Source organism: Crocuta crocuta, unplaced genomic scaffold (genome assembly GCF_008692635.1).
Source record: "Crocuta crocuta isolate KB4526 unplaced genomic scaffold, BGI_CrCroc_1.0 scaffold625, whole genome shotgun sequence".
In the NCBI taxonomy this organism is placed as follows: Eukaryota; Metazoa; Chordata; class Mammalia; order Carnivora; family Hyaenidae; genus Crocuta; species Crocuta crocuta.
In genome coordinates this window covers 76,790-89,973 of record NW_027530192.1, presented here as the reverse complement: position 1 = coordinate 89,973, position 13,184 = coordinate 76,790, and the positions used below count along the sequence as shown (strand labels likewise).

General features: G+C 46.3%; 1 protein-coding gene across 1 annotated transcript in view; it reads right to left on the bottom strand.

Annotated features, from left to right (window-relative positions):
- Nucleotides 1-5,547: 5,547 nt before the first annotated feature.
- C8A (complement C8 alpha chain) overlaps nucleotides 5,548-13,184 on the bottom strand; it is a gene marked incomplete at its 5' end in the record, with an annotated part of 44,541 nt that continues 36,904 nt past the window's right edge. Inside the window, 2 exons of the mRNA XM_077765244.1 lie at nucleotides 5,548-6,099; nucleotides 9,807-10,029. Of these exons, the coding sequence (XP_077621370.1) occupies nucleotides 5,948-6,099; nucleotides 9,807-10,029 (375 nt within the window). The remainder of the gene's footprint in view (nucleotides 6,100-9,806; nucleotides 10,030-13,184) is intronic.

Below are 13,184 nucleotides of genomic sequence, written 5' to 3'. Positions count from 1 at the left end.
CTGATGGCACAGTGCAAGGATTGAATGATGTGACATATGCAGAGGGGCTGTTATCACAAGTGCCTGGCGCATGGCGGCTACTCAACCACCTTTCCGATCTTGGGTGCAGAATGAACCAGCACCGCCTACCGTCTGCTTCTTCTCCCCCTGCCTAGCATCTGTCTCTTCAGGGGCATAGTGACTGCATTTTACAGAAAAGAAAGGGAGAAGAAATGGGGATTGCGTTTGCAGTGGAAAATTCTTGGAGGATTGTCAAAGGGAGTCGAGTGGCTGGCCTGACATTCACCTCTGTGCAGGAGCCCATTCCAGAGCCCAGGCACTGCCATTATCACTGGCTGCACTCACCAGTTATCTCACGTCTGCACCTTGCAACCCCAAGTGTTCCTTCATCCATCACTGGCCACTGTCTGGTATCCACTTCTCCTTCCCCCCACCACCTCCTGCCTGATGGGTCTCCTTGTTAATAAGCCAGTTTGTTCATATCCTGAAAACTATCTGATTCTGGTCCCTTTTATCCAGAACACCATCCATCCATCAACTGCTTGCCCTCCATGCTTGGTTAGGAAAATTGGAATAGGGGAGGGAGACAAATAATAGATAAAACTTCTTAGCTGCTATCGCTAAAGAAATAGAATGGATAAATAGATCCATCAGACATGTATCGTGCCACTAGACAGCAAAGTCCATTTGTTAAAAACTGGGTAGGCGGGAGGATTTATCTCCCATTTTAAGCTGCTAATATAGAAGGGAAACATGTTTTCCTTTATCTCTTGCAGGGGAGGGAGAAAACCCCAAGACCACTGATGCAGAATTTTTAACTCGATTTGATGGACTTTCCTTCACTAAGGTGGAAAAAGTAGTCTCTGTCTTGAAGTTTACCCAGCCTTTTGGAATGGTGTGGGCTCTCCCCTGATGAAGGTTGTGGGATCCGGAAGCCCTGTGAAAAGGTCTTCTCTGGGGTTCTGTCCCACAAATTCCTGACACAAGGGCCATTTCAGAGGCTTTGCTTCTAACACAGAGGGACCAGAGAACAGCATCTGAGAAGCTTTTACTAGGAAGCTCCTATGTGCTGACACTGTGCTAGGTACAAAGGCTACAAAGGTAAAGATGAGCTTCCACTTGCTCTGCACGAAGTCACTAGGTGGGGAGAGAGACAAGCTACAGTTATAGCCTGTGGAAAGTGCTGGAATACAGAGCCATACGAAGGAGTAGCGCCTGCTGAAGTGTGGGCTAATGGAAGGGGTCAGGGTTGACACCTAACCTTCTCCCTGAAGAGTCCTGGCAAGGAGGTTGGAGTGGAGGGAGCTGGCAGGCAGGGTGCTTCTGGGTAGTGTGTGCAAAGGTCTGGAGACGACAAAAAGCCTGATCTGTTTGAGGAGCTAAATTGAGCATCATTCATTCAACAACTCTTTGTTGACCCTGTATTAAGGCCAAATACTATTCTAGGCACAAAGGGTCTAGCCAAGAAAAAGTTTGCATCTTAATGGAAGGAGGCATACCAAGAAAAATAGTAGACTGAATGTATCTATTTAGTAATAGTGCTAAGTGCCATAAAAAATAAAAATAAATGAGGGTAAATGGCCCTTGGAGAGGTAATATTTGAGCAGAGACTTCAGTGAAACAAGGGTGCGAATATTTCAGTGAAACAAGGGCATGAGTCTTGGATGAGCTGATTTAGGGGATGAGCATTTCGGGGAGAGGGAATAGCAGATGCAAAGGTCCTGGGGCATGAGAGAGCTTGCATGTGTGAGGGACCACAAACAGGCTTTCATGACTAGACCAACATGATTGAGAGAAGGAGTGACTAGAAGGAAATGAAGTCAGAGAGCCAACAGTTAGACATATAGGGCTTTGTACATCCGATTAGGGGTAACAGATTTCCTCTAATGTTTTTATTTTTGAGAGAGGGAGAGAGATACACAGTACAAGTGGGGAGGGGCAGAGAGAGAGGAAGACACAGAATCTGAGGCAGGATTCAGGCTCTGAGCTGTCAGCACAAAGCCCGACGTGGGGCTCAAACCCACAAACTGTTAGATCATGACATGAGCCAATGTAGGACACTTAACTGACTGAGCCTTCCAGGTGCCCTGGGACAATAGATATTTAGTACAAGTGTCTCATAGATTTTGAAAAAGGAGATGACGATGGTATAGTGGCATCAGATAATAGAGAACCTTGTGAATCCAGTTAAAAATGCTTGGGCTTTATTACAATGGTTGTGGGGTGTTGAACCACCAGAAACACTGGAGGGGGGCTGAAAAATGGCCATCTGTCGAAATTTCCCCAGGACCAAGCACCAGCTGCCCTTGGGAAAGGCTCAGTGGGCAAACCAAAGGTCTGAGAAGGACCAGCACTCAAACCACGGAGCTGAGCAGTAATCACCTCCCCCACCAACCCACCTCATGAGTTCCCACCCCTGTGGCTTTGTTGCATGCTATTTCCTCTGTGTTATCCTGCCCCTTATTGACCTTTCTTTGCTTGTCTAGGCTAATCCTCACTCATTTCCTAGGCTCCACTGGCCATCCTCTCCTCCTCTAGGCTGTCTTCATTGCTCCCCCAGCTGGGCTAGCCCCCACAGCCCTCTGGGCTCCCTGCTGGCGTCGGACCTAGTGCCATCACTGGCTTCCTGCACCAGATCGGCGTTCTTGCAGGGCCGGGACCACATCTGACTCATTTCCGTATCTGCCAGGCATGGGGCCTGGCACAAGAGCTCACCAGGGAGCTTCGCCCATTTCCCAAGCGCAGGGGTCGCAGCCCTGATGGTCTTCATGGAAGAGAGATGTCCTTCCGCTAACGCACATCACGCCCCCTTCCTGCCATGGCTCCTGAAAGCTTCCTTCTGCCACCTCTCCTTTCTGCGGCGTGGTTTCTGAAGCCTACCCTTTGTCTCTGTCCGTTCTCTTCACCCTAAAGGCATATAGTTCCGAAGAGATTCATTGAGGGAACTCTTTAGATCTTCCTCTATCTCAAAGAAGAGAAAGAGCCGCCCCTCCTTATTGCTTTTCATTCTGTCATTAATTTACTTTCCGAAGACACCTTGTCAAGCTGAAGATTATATCTTTAAGCCGTGTTTTTACATCCGCTCCCTTTAAAGCCTTAGATTACAGGTCTCCTGAAAGGACCTGAGGGAGAATACATGTGATGAGCTTTATGCCCTTTGCTTGGCAAGCGCTAGGCGTTCTTAAAGAGGGAAAGGCACTGATCTGGGGGAGGGTCGCTGCTTCTGAAACTGCCCCTGCCTTTGTATTGTGATTTCTGACACTGCTGGGGATGCAGCATCCTCGCAGGAGCAAGGCAGATGCTGGCCATGGTTCTCTGGCTCTGGTGACCGAAGACGGTGTCGCTCAACTGGTGGTTTTGGCCCACAGGTGATCCAGGCAGTTGCTCAACCCCTGGGTTCTCATCTCCCACCTGGGTGACTACATTTACCCCCTAAGGCGCTTCCTCGCCTCTTCCACGTGCCCCCACACCATCCTACAAGTCCGTGCACTGGCACACAGCATAGAGCAAAGGTGGGGAGCATGTACCACATTCAAACCTTGGCTGACCATGAGGCTCAGCCTTGCCAAGACTCAATTTCCTTAGCTCTGAAATGGGACTCCTAAAACAAATCTGAAGAGGTTCTTGATAAGGCTGAACGAGATAGCACAGATAAACCCTCTGGTGGCTGCCTTTTTGTTAGATGCCTGTTCCCATGAACATGTGATGACTCCTTGATGCTCAAGGATTCTCAGCCGTGGCTACTTTCTTCTTTCTTTTTTTGTAAATTGAAATATAGTCGATAACAGCTTAAAAACTACTGATGTCTGGCTCATATCTCCAGACATTTGAATTTAATGGATCTAGGGTATTGCCTCTGGATAGCCAGATTTTTTAAACTCCCCAACTGAAAATTACAGCTTTCAGACCAAGTTTGAATGTCGTCTGTAAATTGCCCCCTCGGCCTCTGTCAGGTGCTAGTGTGTAAGTACCACTGCCTGGTAAGTAATGAATGGAAATTAATTACTAATGTAAATTAACTTAAAAAGGAAAAAGCAAAGTAATGACAGGATGAGGAGCAGGAGAGCAGTTGTCTTCTTTCAGATGGAGGATCTGGTGACTTCGGAAATGAAATTGCTAAGCAATAAATTTCAAAGAATAATAGTAACAATAATAATAAGGGTGATGCTATTAATTCCATATGTGACAGGAACTATGCTGGTTTTTTTTTAAATTTTTTTTTTTTTTTTTTTTTTTAAGAGACAGAGACAGAGCATGAGCAGGGGAGGGGCAGAGAGAGACGGAGGCACAGAATCCGAAACAGGCTCCAGGCTCTGAGCTGCTGCCTGCCCGGAGCCCGACGCGGTGCTTGAACTCATAAATGGTGAGATCATGACCTGAGCTGAAGCTGGACGCTTAACTGATGGACGCTTAACCAACTGAGCCACCCAGGCACCCCGGCACTGTGCTGCTTTATATGACATATTTATCTTCACTTTCTTCCCCACTCTCTATTCCCAACACATGTGCACACACCCCCAAGGTTCTTTCTCACCTTTAAATTGTATTACATGCTGACCTTATGTCTTAAAGGCCTCCTCCCTCTTTGCCTTGTTCAGAAGTTCTTCAAGGTCTGGGTCAAGCCTCATTCCATATGTACAAAACACACCAGGGAACATAAATTTCTGTCCCATCTGGCCTCCTTTGGTACTTCCTTTGGCATTAACTCAGCAGTTAATTCTCTATGTTCCTAAAGTCCCTTCTAATTGTTTCATGCATATATGTCTTATTATTACTCTAAAAAGATTGAGGGTTCGGGAAAGATAGAGAGCACCAGGGTATACCAACCAACGGATGTTTTTTGTCCCTACTGGAAAGTGCAGATTCCATTGCCAAGGAGCTACCCATCCCTAGGAGAAACTTAGAAGTAAACAGAAAAGTCAGTGCAACACAACACATTCTCTATTTGAGACATGACTGGAGAACGGTGGGGATACTGAGGCAGGCCCTGTCATTGGCTCTCCCACAGGTGGTCAGGGAAGGTGCACTGATCAGCATTGGTTGGCTCCTCCAGCTCCGTTATCCAGTCTGGGGAGCTGACCAATAGGGACCACATTTTTGAACTGATTCCTAAGTTCAGTCCCTCACTTGATCTTTGTTAGGTCCCTCCCAACTCAAGGCACAGCACTGGCCTCTGGGAATACACTGCTGATCCAAACAAACCTAATCGCTGCCCTCACAATTGGCATCTCAGGGGAGACAGGTCATAGTCACAGGAGATATGGCAGCCAATGTACACTTATTGATTGTGAAAAACACCCTGAAGAAAAGGATAGAATGCCATGAGAAGATAACTGGGGAAATGTGTTGTTTATGGTAAGAACCTAAACAAAAGAGATTGAGGGAATGAAAGAAAATGATGTTGAATCCAGATGAAGCAAAATTGAAGGAACTCAAGTCAGTCTTCATTCTTTTCTCATTATTTCAGTGTATCTGCTTCTTCTACCACCTAGTAATGGTTCTGTGAATGAACAAACATTGTGATCAAAGAACTGAGACCATTCTCATCATATTTTGTTTTATTGGCCATTGATCTGCTTGCCTCTTACCTCTAACATCCTATACGTCCCTCTAAGGCATGGAATGAAATCTCTCCCTCTCCCTCCCTCTCCCTCTCTCTCTCTCTCTCTCTCTCTCACACAATCTCTCTCTCTCTCTTTCAGATGATCGGAAGTGCTATCAGCGGGACTGAGCCCCTAGTTAACGATCAGCACCCAGTTGTTGAATGACTGCATCTTGTGGGTAATAGGACAGTTGGTTGTAGACGGCACAGGCTGGTCCTACTCCTGGAAGTTGGCAGCACAAAGAAAAAGTCCATGTCGATTTGCCTTTTCCCTCAGCAGAAAGAAGTCTTTATCCAGGGGTGGGTTCAGGGGGTGACATCCACTGCCTCTGTGCCCAGAGGCCCTCAGCAAGCCTGGGTCTGCACTTTCCACCCTGGACATGAGTTGCCTCCATTCTGGGGTGCAGGGTTGTTGCACTCTCTCCTCCTTTCCTGGGTGCCCGCTCTGCAAGCAGACCAGGAGCTCCAGCAGCTCCAGTGACCATCTGCCTTGGCTCCTGCACAGATAATTTCCCCAGGGAGGGGGATGTTAGCATATAAGTAGCAGCTCGGATCATAAGGAGGGAGGCCCATCCCGTTGCCCAAGAGTGGTCTGCAATCCCTCCTTGGGGAAATTCCTGGTGTAGCCAACCAAGACCTATGTGCTTGCTGCCTTGCACTTAATTTGAAACTCTGGATGGAGTGAGACTCTCTTCTGAGAGCCCATCTCATGAAATTGGAATCCACAGTTCAATGGAAGATAGATAGCAGAGTAAGACAGGAAGACACGCTCCTCTGGAAGAATGACACGGAGCCACTGGAGGGCGCGAAGAGCAGGGAGCATGACCCAGCCAAGCAGTCACAGACAAGGGCCAGCCTGACAGCCCTTTGGAGAGGCTTGAGAGCTTTTGACTGAGGGTTTGCAAATCAGAGGCCCTCAGACTCTGATGATGGGGCCACGGTGGGTGACAGAGTCTGCACAGAGCATCAGGGCACAGGCACTGATCGAGGGTTGCCTCTGGAGGTCCGGCTCATGCAATCCCCTTGCCTGGGGCTGCTGCCTCCTACTGGCTCTGTGCCTTTGTGCAGACCCTCTCTCAGCCTGAGTTCTTACCTCTGTAAATGAAAAGGATGGACTAATCCACTGGAGATTTTCCAGCACTTTTTTCATTACTGTTTTTTTCTCCCATAAATGAAATCTTATATGAACCCCAATATGGCCACTAGATGAAAGTAGAGCTGTTTTATTTGAAGCCGAGGTGTCTATCTGGTTTGCCCTGCTCCTCTGGAACAACACCTAAGATTGCAAGTTTCTTCAGATCCCAGTGTGAATTATCATTGGCTTAGATTATCTTCAGGTCCCTTCCAGCTCTGTAATTATACTCCCTGGTGGGACAGCCACAGCAGGCTCCCCTGTCTCTGTTTTCCTACCTCTTTGACTTGGTCCCCACAGGCAAAAGTTTGCTGGGAAAATACATAGGGACCAATGTCAGTGGGTCTCCATGGTGGCTGACTTCCCACTCTTAGATTTCCTTACCAAATTAATCTTTGTCAGGCTGAATGTTAAATCTGTTGTCGCCAAGGCTACCTGATGTCCACACAGTGCTTGAAACAAGGTTAATGGGTTACCTGTGAGTTGCCTGCAATTAACTGAATGGAATCTTGCAGGAGAAATGGGCTCTGAGGAGGAGGACCCATCTTCTCTGCCCTGCCACTACCCCCAGATCAGTGGCATCATGCCCCTCCCTCTCCAGTGCCCATTGTCTGTACATATGACTCAGCATGGCTGCAACTGAGCCTGGCATTGGACCACTGAAGAGGTATGTTTAGGTAATCCACACTTCCTCTCTATCTCTGTGATCCTATACAGGAATGCAAGGGATCCAAATAAGTCACTCGTTCTGGGGGCCCATGCCATAATTGTGATTACTCAGGCAATGCTCATGTTTGGCCCTTTAAGCCAGGTCAGGTTGATAACCATTGACTGGGACACACCTTCTCGCACCACTCTCCAAAATGATAGTGTAATCATCTCAAACTCTCTGCCCTCATTTCTGAAACTTCCTGACTCATAGTATGTAGATCAGTAGAATGTAACAGTTAAGAACTTGAGTCCTAGGTAGGATGGGTCCAAACCCCTGGGTCCAAATCCTGGTTCTCACACTCCCCAGCTGGGTGATTTTGAGCAATGTTACCTTCCTCCTACCCCAGTTTCCTCATCTGTAAATTGGGGCTAATAACAGTATTTCTAACATTCTTGGGGGGAAGAGATGAATTCATGCACATGACTTGTTGAGAGAGTGCCTGGCAAAGAATAAGAATTAGTTATTCTTTACTGACCTCTGGTTCCCTCTGGAAAAGCTGCCTGGTCAATGAGGCAAATGAGGGCTGAAACCCCATCTACACTCTGAAATCCTTGGGCCCTGGAGCTGGTCTGTATCAGCCCTGAGAAGTTTCTTTCTTTCTCCCAATTTACCCATCTATCAGGAAATGCCTTTCTTGCAGTTTAGATGAGAAAACTGTGCCAGTCTTTGCCCTGGTAATTGTCTACTTGTTTTTTATTCCCTGCATCTTCCTTTTTAAGGACCCTGGAATTCACTCACCATCTTGGCTCACCCCTGTCAGAATTCCTCCTACGGGGTACAAAGCAGTTAGTCAGGATTTAATTTGCACTCCCTTCAGCCCACAGAGGAGGGATTTAGACAAGCACCAAACCCAGATAGATCCTCTGCCAATAGAGTGATCTCCTTCTCTTACTTACTATAATAGAGCCTGCCACATGGGGTAGCTCATTTAACATCAACATGTCCTGTGATGAAGGTACTGATATTATCCCTCAGTTTACAGGGGGTTCTCACAGGAAAACTGGCAACATTGGCCTTCAAAGGCCTATCTGCCACCAGAGCTCTGCCGTCTTCCTTTCCATTGAAAGCTACAGTGCCAGTGAGTCCATTATAACCCACCATCAGCTCATACTCCATCCACCACTGGGCATCAACAGTTTGTTTTAAGAGTAGTACTACCTTAGATAGACCTATCCAGACTTCCTTTTTTTTTTCCTTTTCTTTACATCATCTTCATTGCAGTTGCCAGTTGAGATTGCTTTATACATTGATTTGGTAGCCCATGTGTTTTTGCCATCATTTCATGTATAAGTAGCTTTGTATGTGCAGAAAATTGAAGGCTTAAGGATTTGGGCGTGTATAGAGATTCTTGAAGCTCAAAGGAAACTTAAGTGAGAAAGATGAACCCCAGAAGAAAGAAATGCCTAACCTGTGTCTCATGGGAAGTTAGTGAAGTAGTTGGGCCTCACGTCCAGGTCTTCAGACTTCTTTCTTTAAGGGATATGGATTTCTCATCTTTGTTTCAGAACCTTCATCCCTGGTACCAGTGAGTTCATGCTGTACCACTATACATTTAAACCTTACTTGCCCCAGCCCTTTTGATTTTAGTCATAAATCTTTGCACTGTAACAACAACTACTTAACTCTTACAGTGACCCCCTCCCACACCAAGATATGTTCAAGTCCAAATGCCCATTACCTTGTAAGTATGACCTTATCTTCAAGTAGGGTCTTTGCAGATTAAGTCAGGTTAAAGTGAGATCATAAGGGATTAGGGTAGGTCCTAATCCAATGACTAGTTTTATTAGAAGAAGAGAAAATAGATGTAGAGTGGAGAATACCATGTGAAGACAGGTAGGGATGGGAATGATATATCTCTAAGCCAAGGAATGCCAGGGATTAACAGCAACCGTTAGATGCTAGGAGAAAGGCATAGAACAGATCCACCTTCTGGAGCCTCCAGAAGAAACCAACCCGGCCAATACACCTGAATTCTGGACTTCTAACTTCCAGAAATGTGGGACAATACATTTCTGTTGCTTTAAGCCCCCCAACTTGTGGTAATATGTTCTGGCAACCCTAGGAAACTGATATATCCCTCCTGAAATGAATTGTCCTGTCCATATACACCTTGGCAAAACAAAACAAAATAAAAAACAAAAATAGTTCTCATCTGAGAGAGGGTCTTGATAGCCGGTAGAAAGCGTAGGAAGCATTGAAGGGAGAAGGAGGAGTCAGCCATAAAGCTTAGAGTGCTTGTTCCCAGAGTAGTGGGCAAAAGGACACAGAGAGGGGCGGCTGGGAACCCCAATGGTCCCTTCCGCACTGGCCCCTCTGAGCTGGGTCAGGCTTGAATCTGAGTGAGGGTACATGAGTCTTACCCTTCTGCTCCATTTGCTCACAGGCAAGGCCCTCGCGACCCAGGGGGCACTGACACTCGCACCTCGTGCCCTTGAGGACAGGCTCCCCGTTGTTGAAGCACGGTCCACAGCGACAGCTGTTGAATTCCATCAGGTACTGGTCCAAGGCCCGCCGCAGGTTTTGGCGTTTAGCCTCCAGGGGCCCCAGGTTCGTGTGCCGCAGCACCTCATGGATGGGCTGCATCTATGGGTTCAAAAAGAATAGAGAGCCCTTCCCTGCACTTCCAGCTACTCAGGGCCCACACACTGGCCATCAAGCCTCCCCAGCCCTGCTGCATGTGAGGCACAGAACTAGAACTCTATCCCACTGCATTGGATCCTCAACAGCCACTATCCAAAGCAGGTACTAAACTCCAGAGACCCCAAGTGTTTGAGGGACTACCTCAGGATCACACAGTTAAGTGCAGGAGCCACTCTTAACATGGGCCTCCTTAACTCTGAAACCTGTGTTCTCCCAGTCGCAGGAGAAGAAGAGAACTCAGCAGCTACGTACGCCAACTCATCTGCCCTCTCCGGCACTTTTAAAAGAAGCAGGAAAAGTCTAAAGTATTACATGTGTTTGGCGTGTATTTCGTTTCAATTCGTTTTCTCCTTTTGTTTTGTTTTGTTGATCAGTAACTCCAAAGCAGAAATTATTAAAATCCTTGATAGGTAGTCGGCAATGCAGAATACTTCTCCCACTGGTGTGAGTGTGATGGTTGTATGCGGGGGGTGGGGGAAAGGGTCCTTTGCATCTGAGGCTACCCATTCTAGGAATGACTATAGCCCAGGGTTTCTGAACCTCAGCACTACTGCATTCTGTGCTGGATCTATGCTGGATAATTCTTTGTTGGCAGAGGAGGGCTGCCCTGTGTGTTGTAGGATGTTTTGAAGTATCTCTGACCTCTACCCACTAGATGCTGGTCATAACTTTCAGTTGTGAAAATCAAAACTGTCTCCTGACATCACCAAATATCCCCCTAGGGGGCAAAATTGACCCCTGGCTGGGAAGTAGCAGCTGTAGTAGAGAGCACTGAGTCCAGAAACAGAAAATCTGTCTTTGGATCTCAGCTGTACGAGGTTCAGGCTATGTGATCTGTCAGGTGACACAGGGAGCCTTCCTTCTTTGCCTTTACAATGAGAACCATACTCTTACCTTCCAGGTTTACTGTAAGGATGAAAGCTGATAGATGATAAAAACCTGTCACAGAGTAAAAGTTCAGTAAATGCTGCTCACACCCTAGTTATGTGGCCTAGAACTCTTTCCTGTCCATCTCTAAACCCAAGCCCCATTATCTATAAAATGGGAATAATAACCGTCTTCCTAGAATTCTTATGAAGATCTAAAGAAATAATGAATGAGAGATGCCATCATAAAAGGGAAGAACAGTATAAAGTAAAGCACCATTTTTATTAGTTAGATGTGATGATAGCAAGGTAAAAGCCGAAATTATTCAAATTGCATGTGCCTATGGTGGTCTTCAGCATGGTTGTAAGGCTATATATTTTAACACACAGTCATAAAGTGAAAGCTCCTTCACAGATCTCTCGTTTTGTAGGACAGTAACCTGAGGCCCCGAGAGGAGAGTGATTTGCCAAGGTCACAGGGCAATTCAGAGATAGGCCTGAGCCACACTGGAGCAATCTCACTCCTCCAGAGTCAAAAGTCAATGGAGGGCACATACAGTGGCCTCAAATGGGTTCCTGGAAATGTGTACAGAAAGATCTATGACAAACAGACCTTGGCTTATGGTCACAGGCTGCAGCTGAGGTCACCAGGCTGGTCATGTCAGGACTGGTTAGGCGGCCAGCCAAGGGCAGATGACCACTTACTGGAAGTTCAGAAAATCTGGCCCCATTGTTAGGAACTGCATACAGAATGGGTTTCTCTGTGGCCCTAGTTAAAGATGACTCAATTTCAGGGAAGGTCAGGACCATTGGGCAACGTCCCACTGACCTTCCAGTGGGGCTCAGCACTCAGTCCCTGGTCTCTCACTCCTCAATCCCAGACCCCTCAGGAAGAGGAAAGGGAGCACTCCTTGGGAAGGGCAGGTGGGGACTGAAAGAAAGGAAGAGGGGTGGAGAAAAAGAATCTTCGAGCTTAAAAAGGTATTGGCCATGATCTTGTTCCCATTTTACAGGTAAAATTAGCAACATGATATAACACATAATAATATATGACATAGCATCATAACACAACATAATTCCCACAGTCACTCAATCTCAGTACCTGCCATAAATAAGCACTGCTAAGCTACCATGGGAATACGCAAGTGACTAAGACACTGTCTCCTCTCTGAGCATCAGGTTCCATATAATCCTTTGGCTGGCCTCCTTATCCATGGTCTGTCTGTCTGTCTCTCTTCCCAGCCCTTCAATTCATCCTTCATATATCTGTAGGCATCTTCTTTTTAAAATACAGCTCAGGACACCTGGGTGGCTCAGTCAGTTAAGTGTCCAACTCCTGCTCAGGCCATCATCTTGCGGTTCTTGAGTTCAAGCCCCACATTGGGCTCTGTGCTAACAGTTCAGAGCCTGGAGCCTGCTTCAGATTCTGTGTCTCCCTCGCTCTGTGCCACTCCCCCACTCATTCTCTCTCTCTCTCTATCTCTGTATATATATATATATATATATACATATACATATATGTACATGTATACATATATGTACATGTATATATATATACATATATATATGTATATGTGTATATATATATATATCTGTCTCTCTCAAAAACAAATAAACAATAAAAAACAAATACAGTGTTGGCTCTGTCACCTCCCTGCTCCATAACCTACCAGCACTGTAATGCATCAGATCCAAACTTCTCAGGGGGCAAAATGTGTTGTGAAGAGTTTGTGAATGTTAGAATCTATGGAACAGAGCTCAAGCTGGGCCCTGCCATTGACCAGCGATGAGATTTGGCCAGCTTACTTAGCCTCTGTCAACCTGTTTCTTCAACTGTAATTCACTAAATCAACCTGTTTCTTCAACTGTCATTCATTAAATATCCACTACTTCTCCCTAGCTTTGTGATGTAATATTTTATTATCCCCACATGATAGACCAGGAAACTAGGGCTCAGAAAATGAAGTCACTTGTCCAAGGCTATACACTGAAAAGGTGGCTGAGCCATGATCCAAATTATATCTTTCTCACCCCAAACCCATGCTCTCTTTCCCCAAAGACTATATTCCGTCTTCTCCAAATCATTAACATCAGACTTCCCCTTGGAAGCTTTGTTCAAGGCAAACACAAAGTTCACCTCTTGCCTGTGAAAGTTTATATATTGCTCCTGATATCAATCTTATACTTTTTGACCAAATGACTAATAGCTTGATGATAGCAATTTTCAGACCC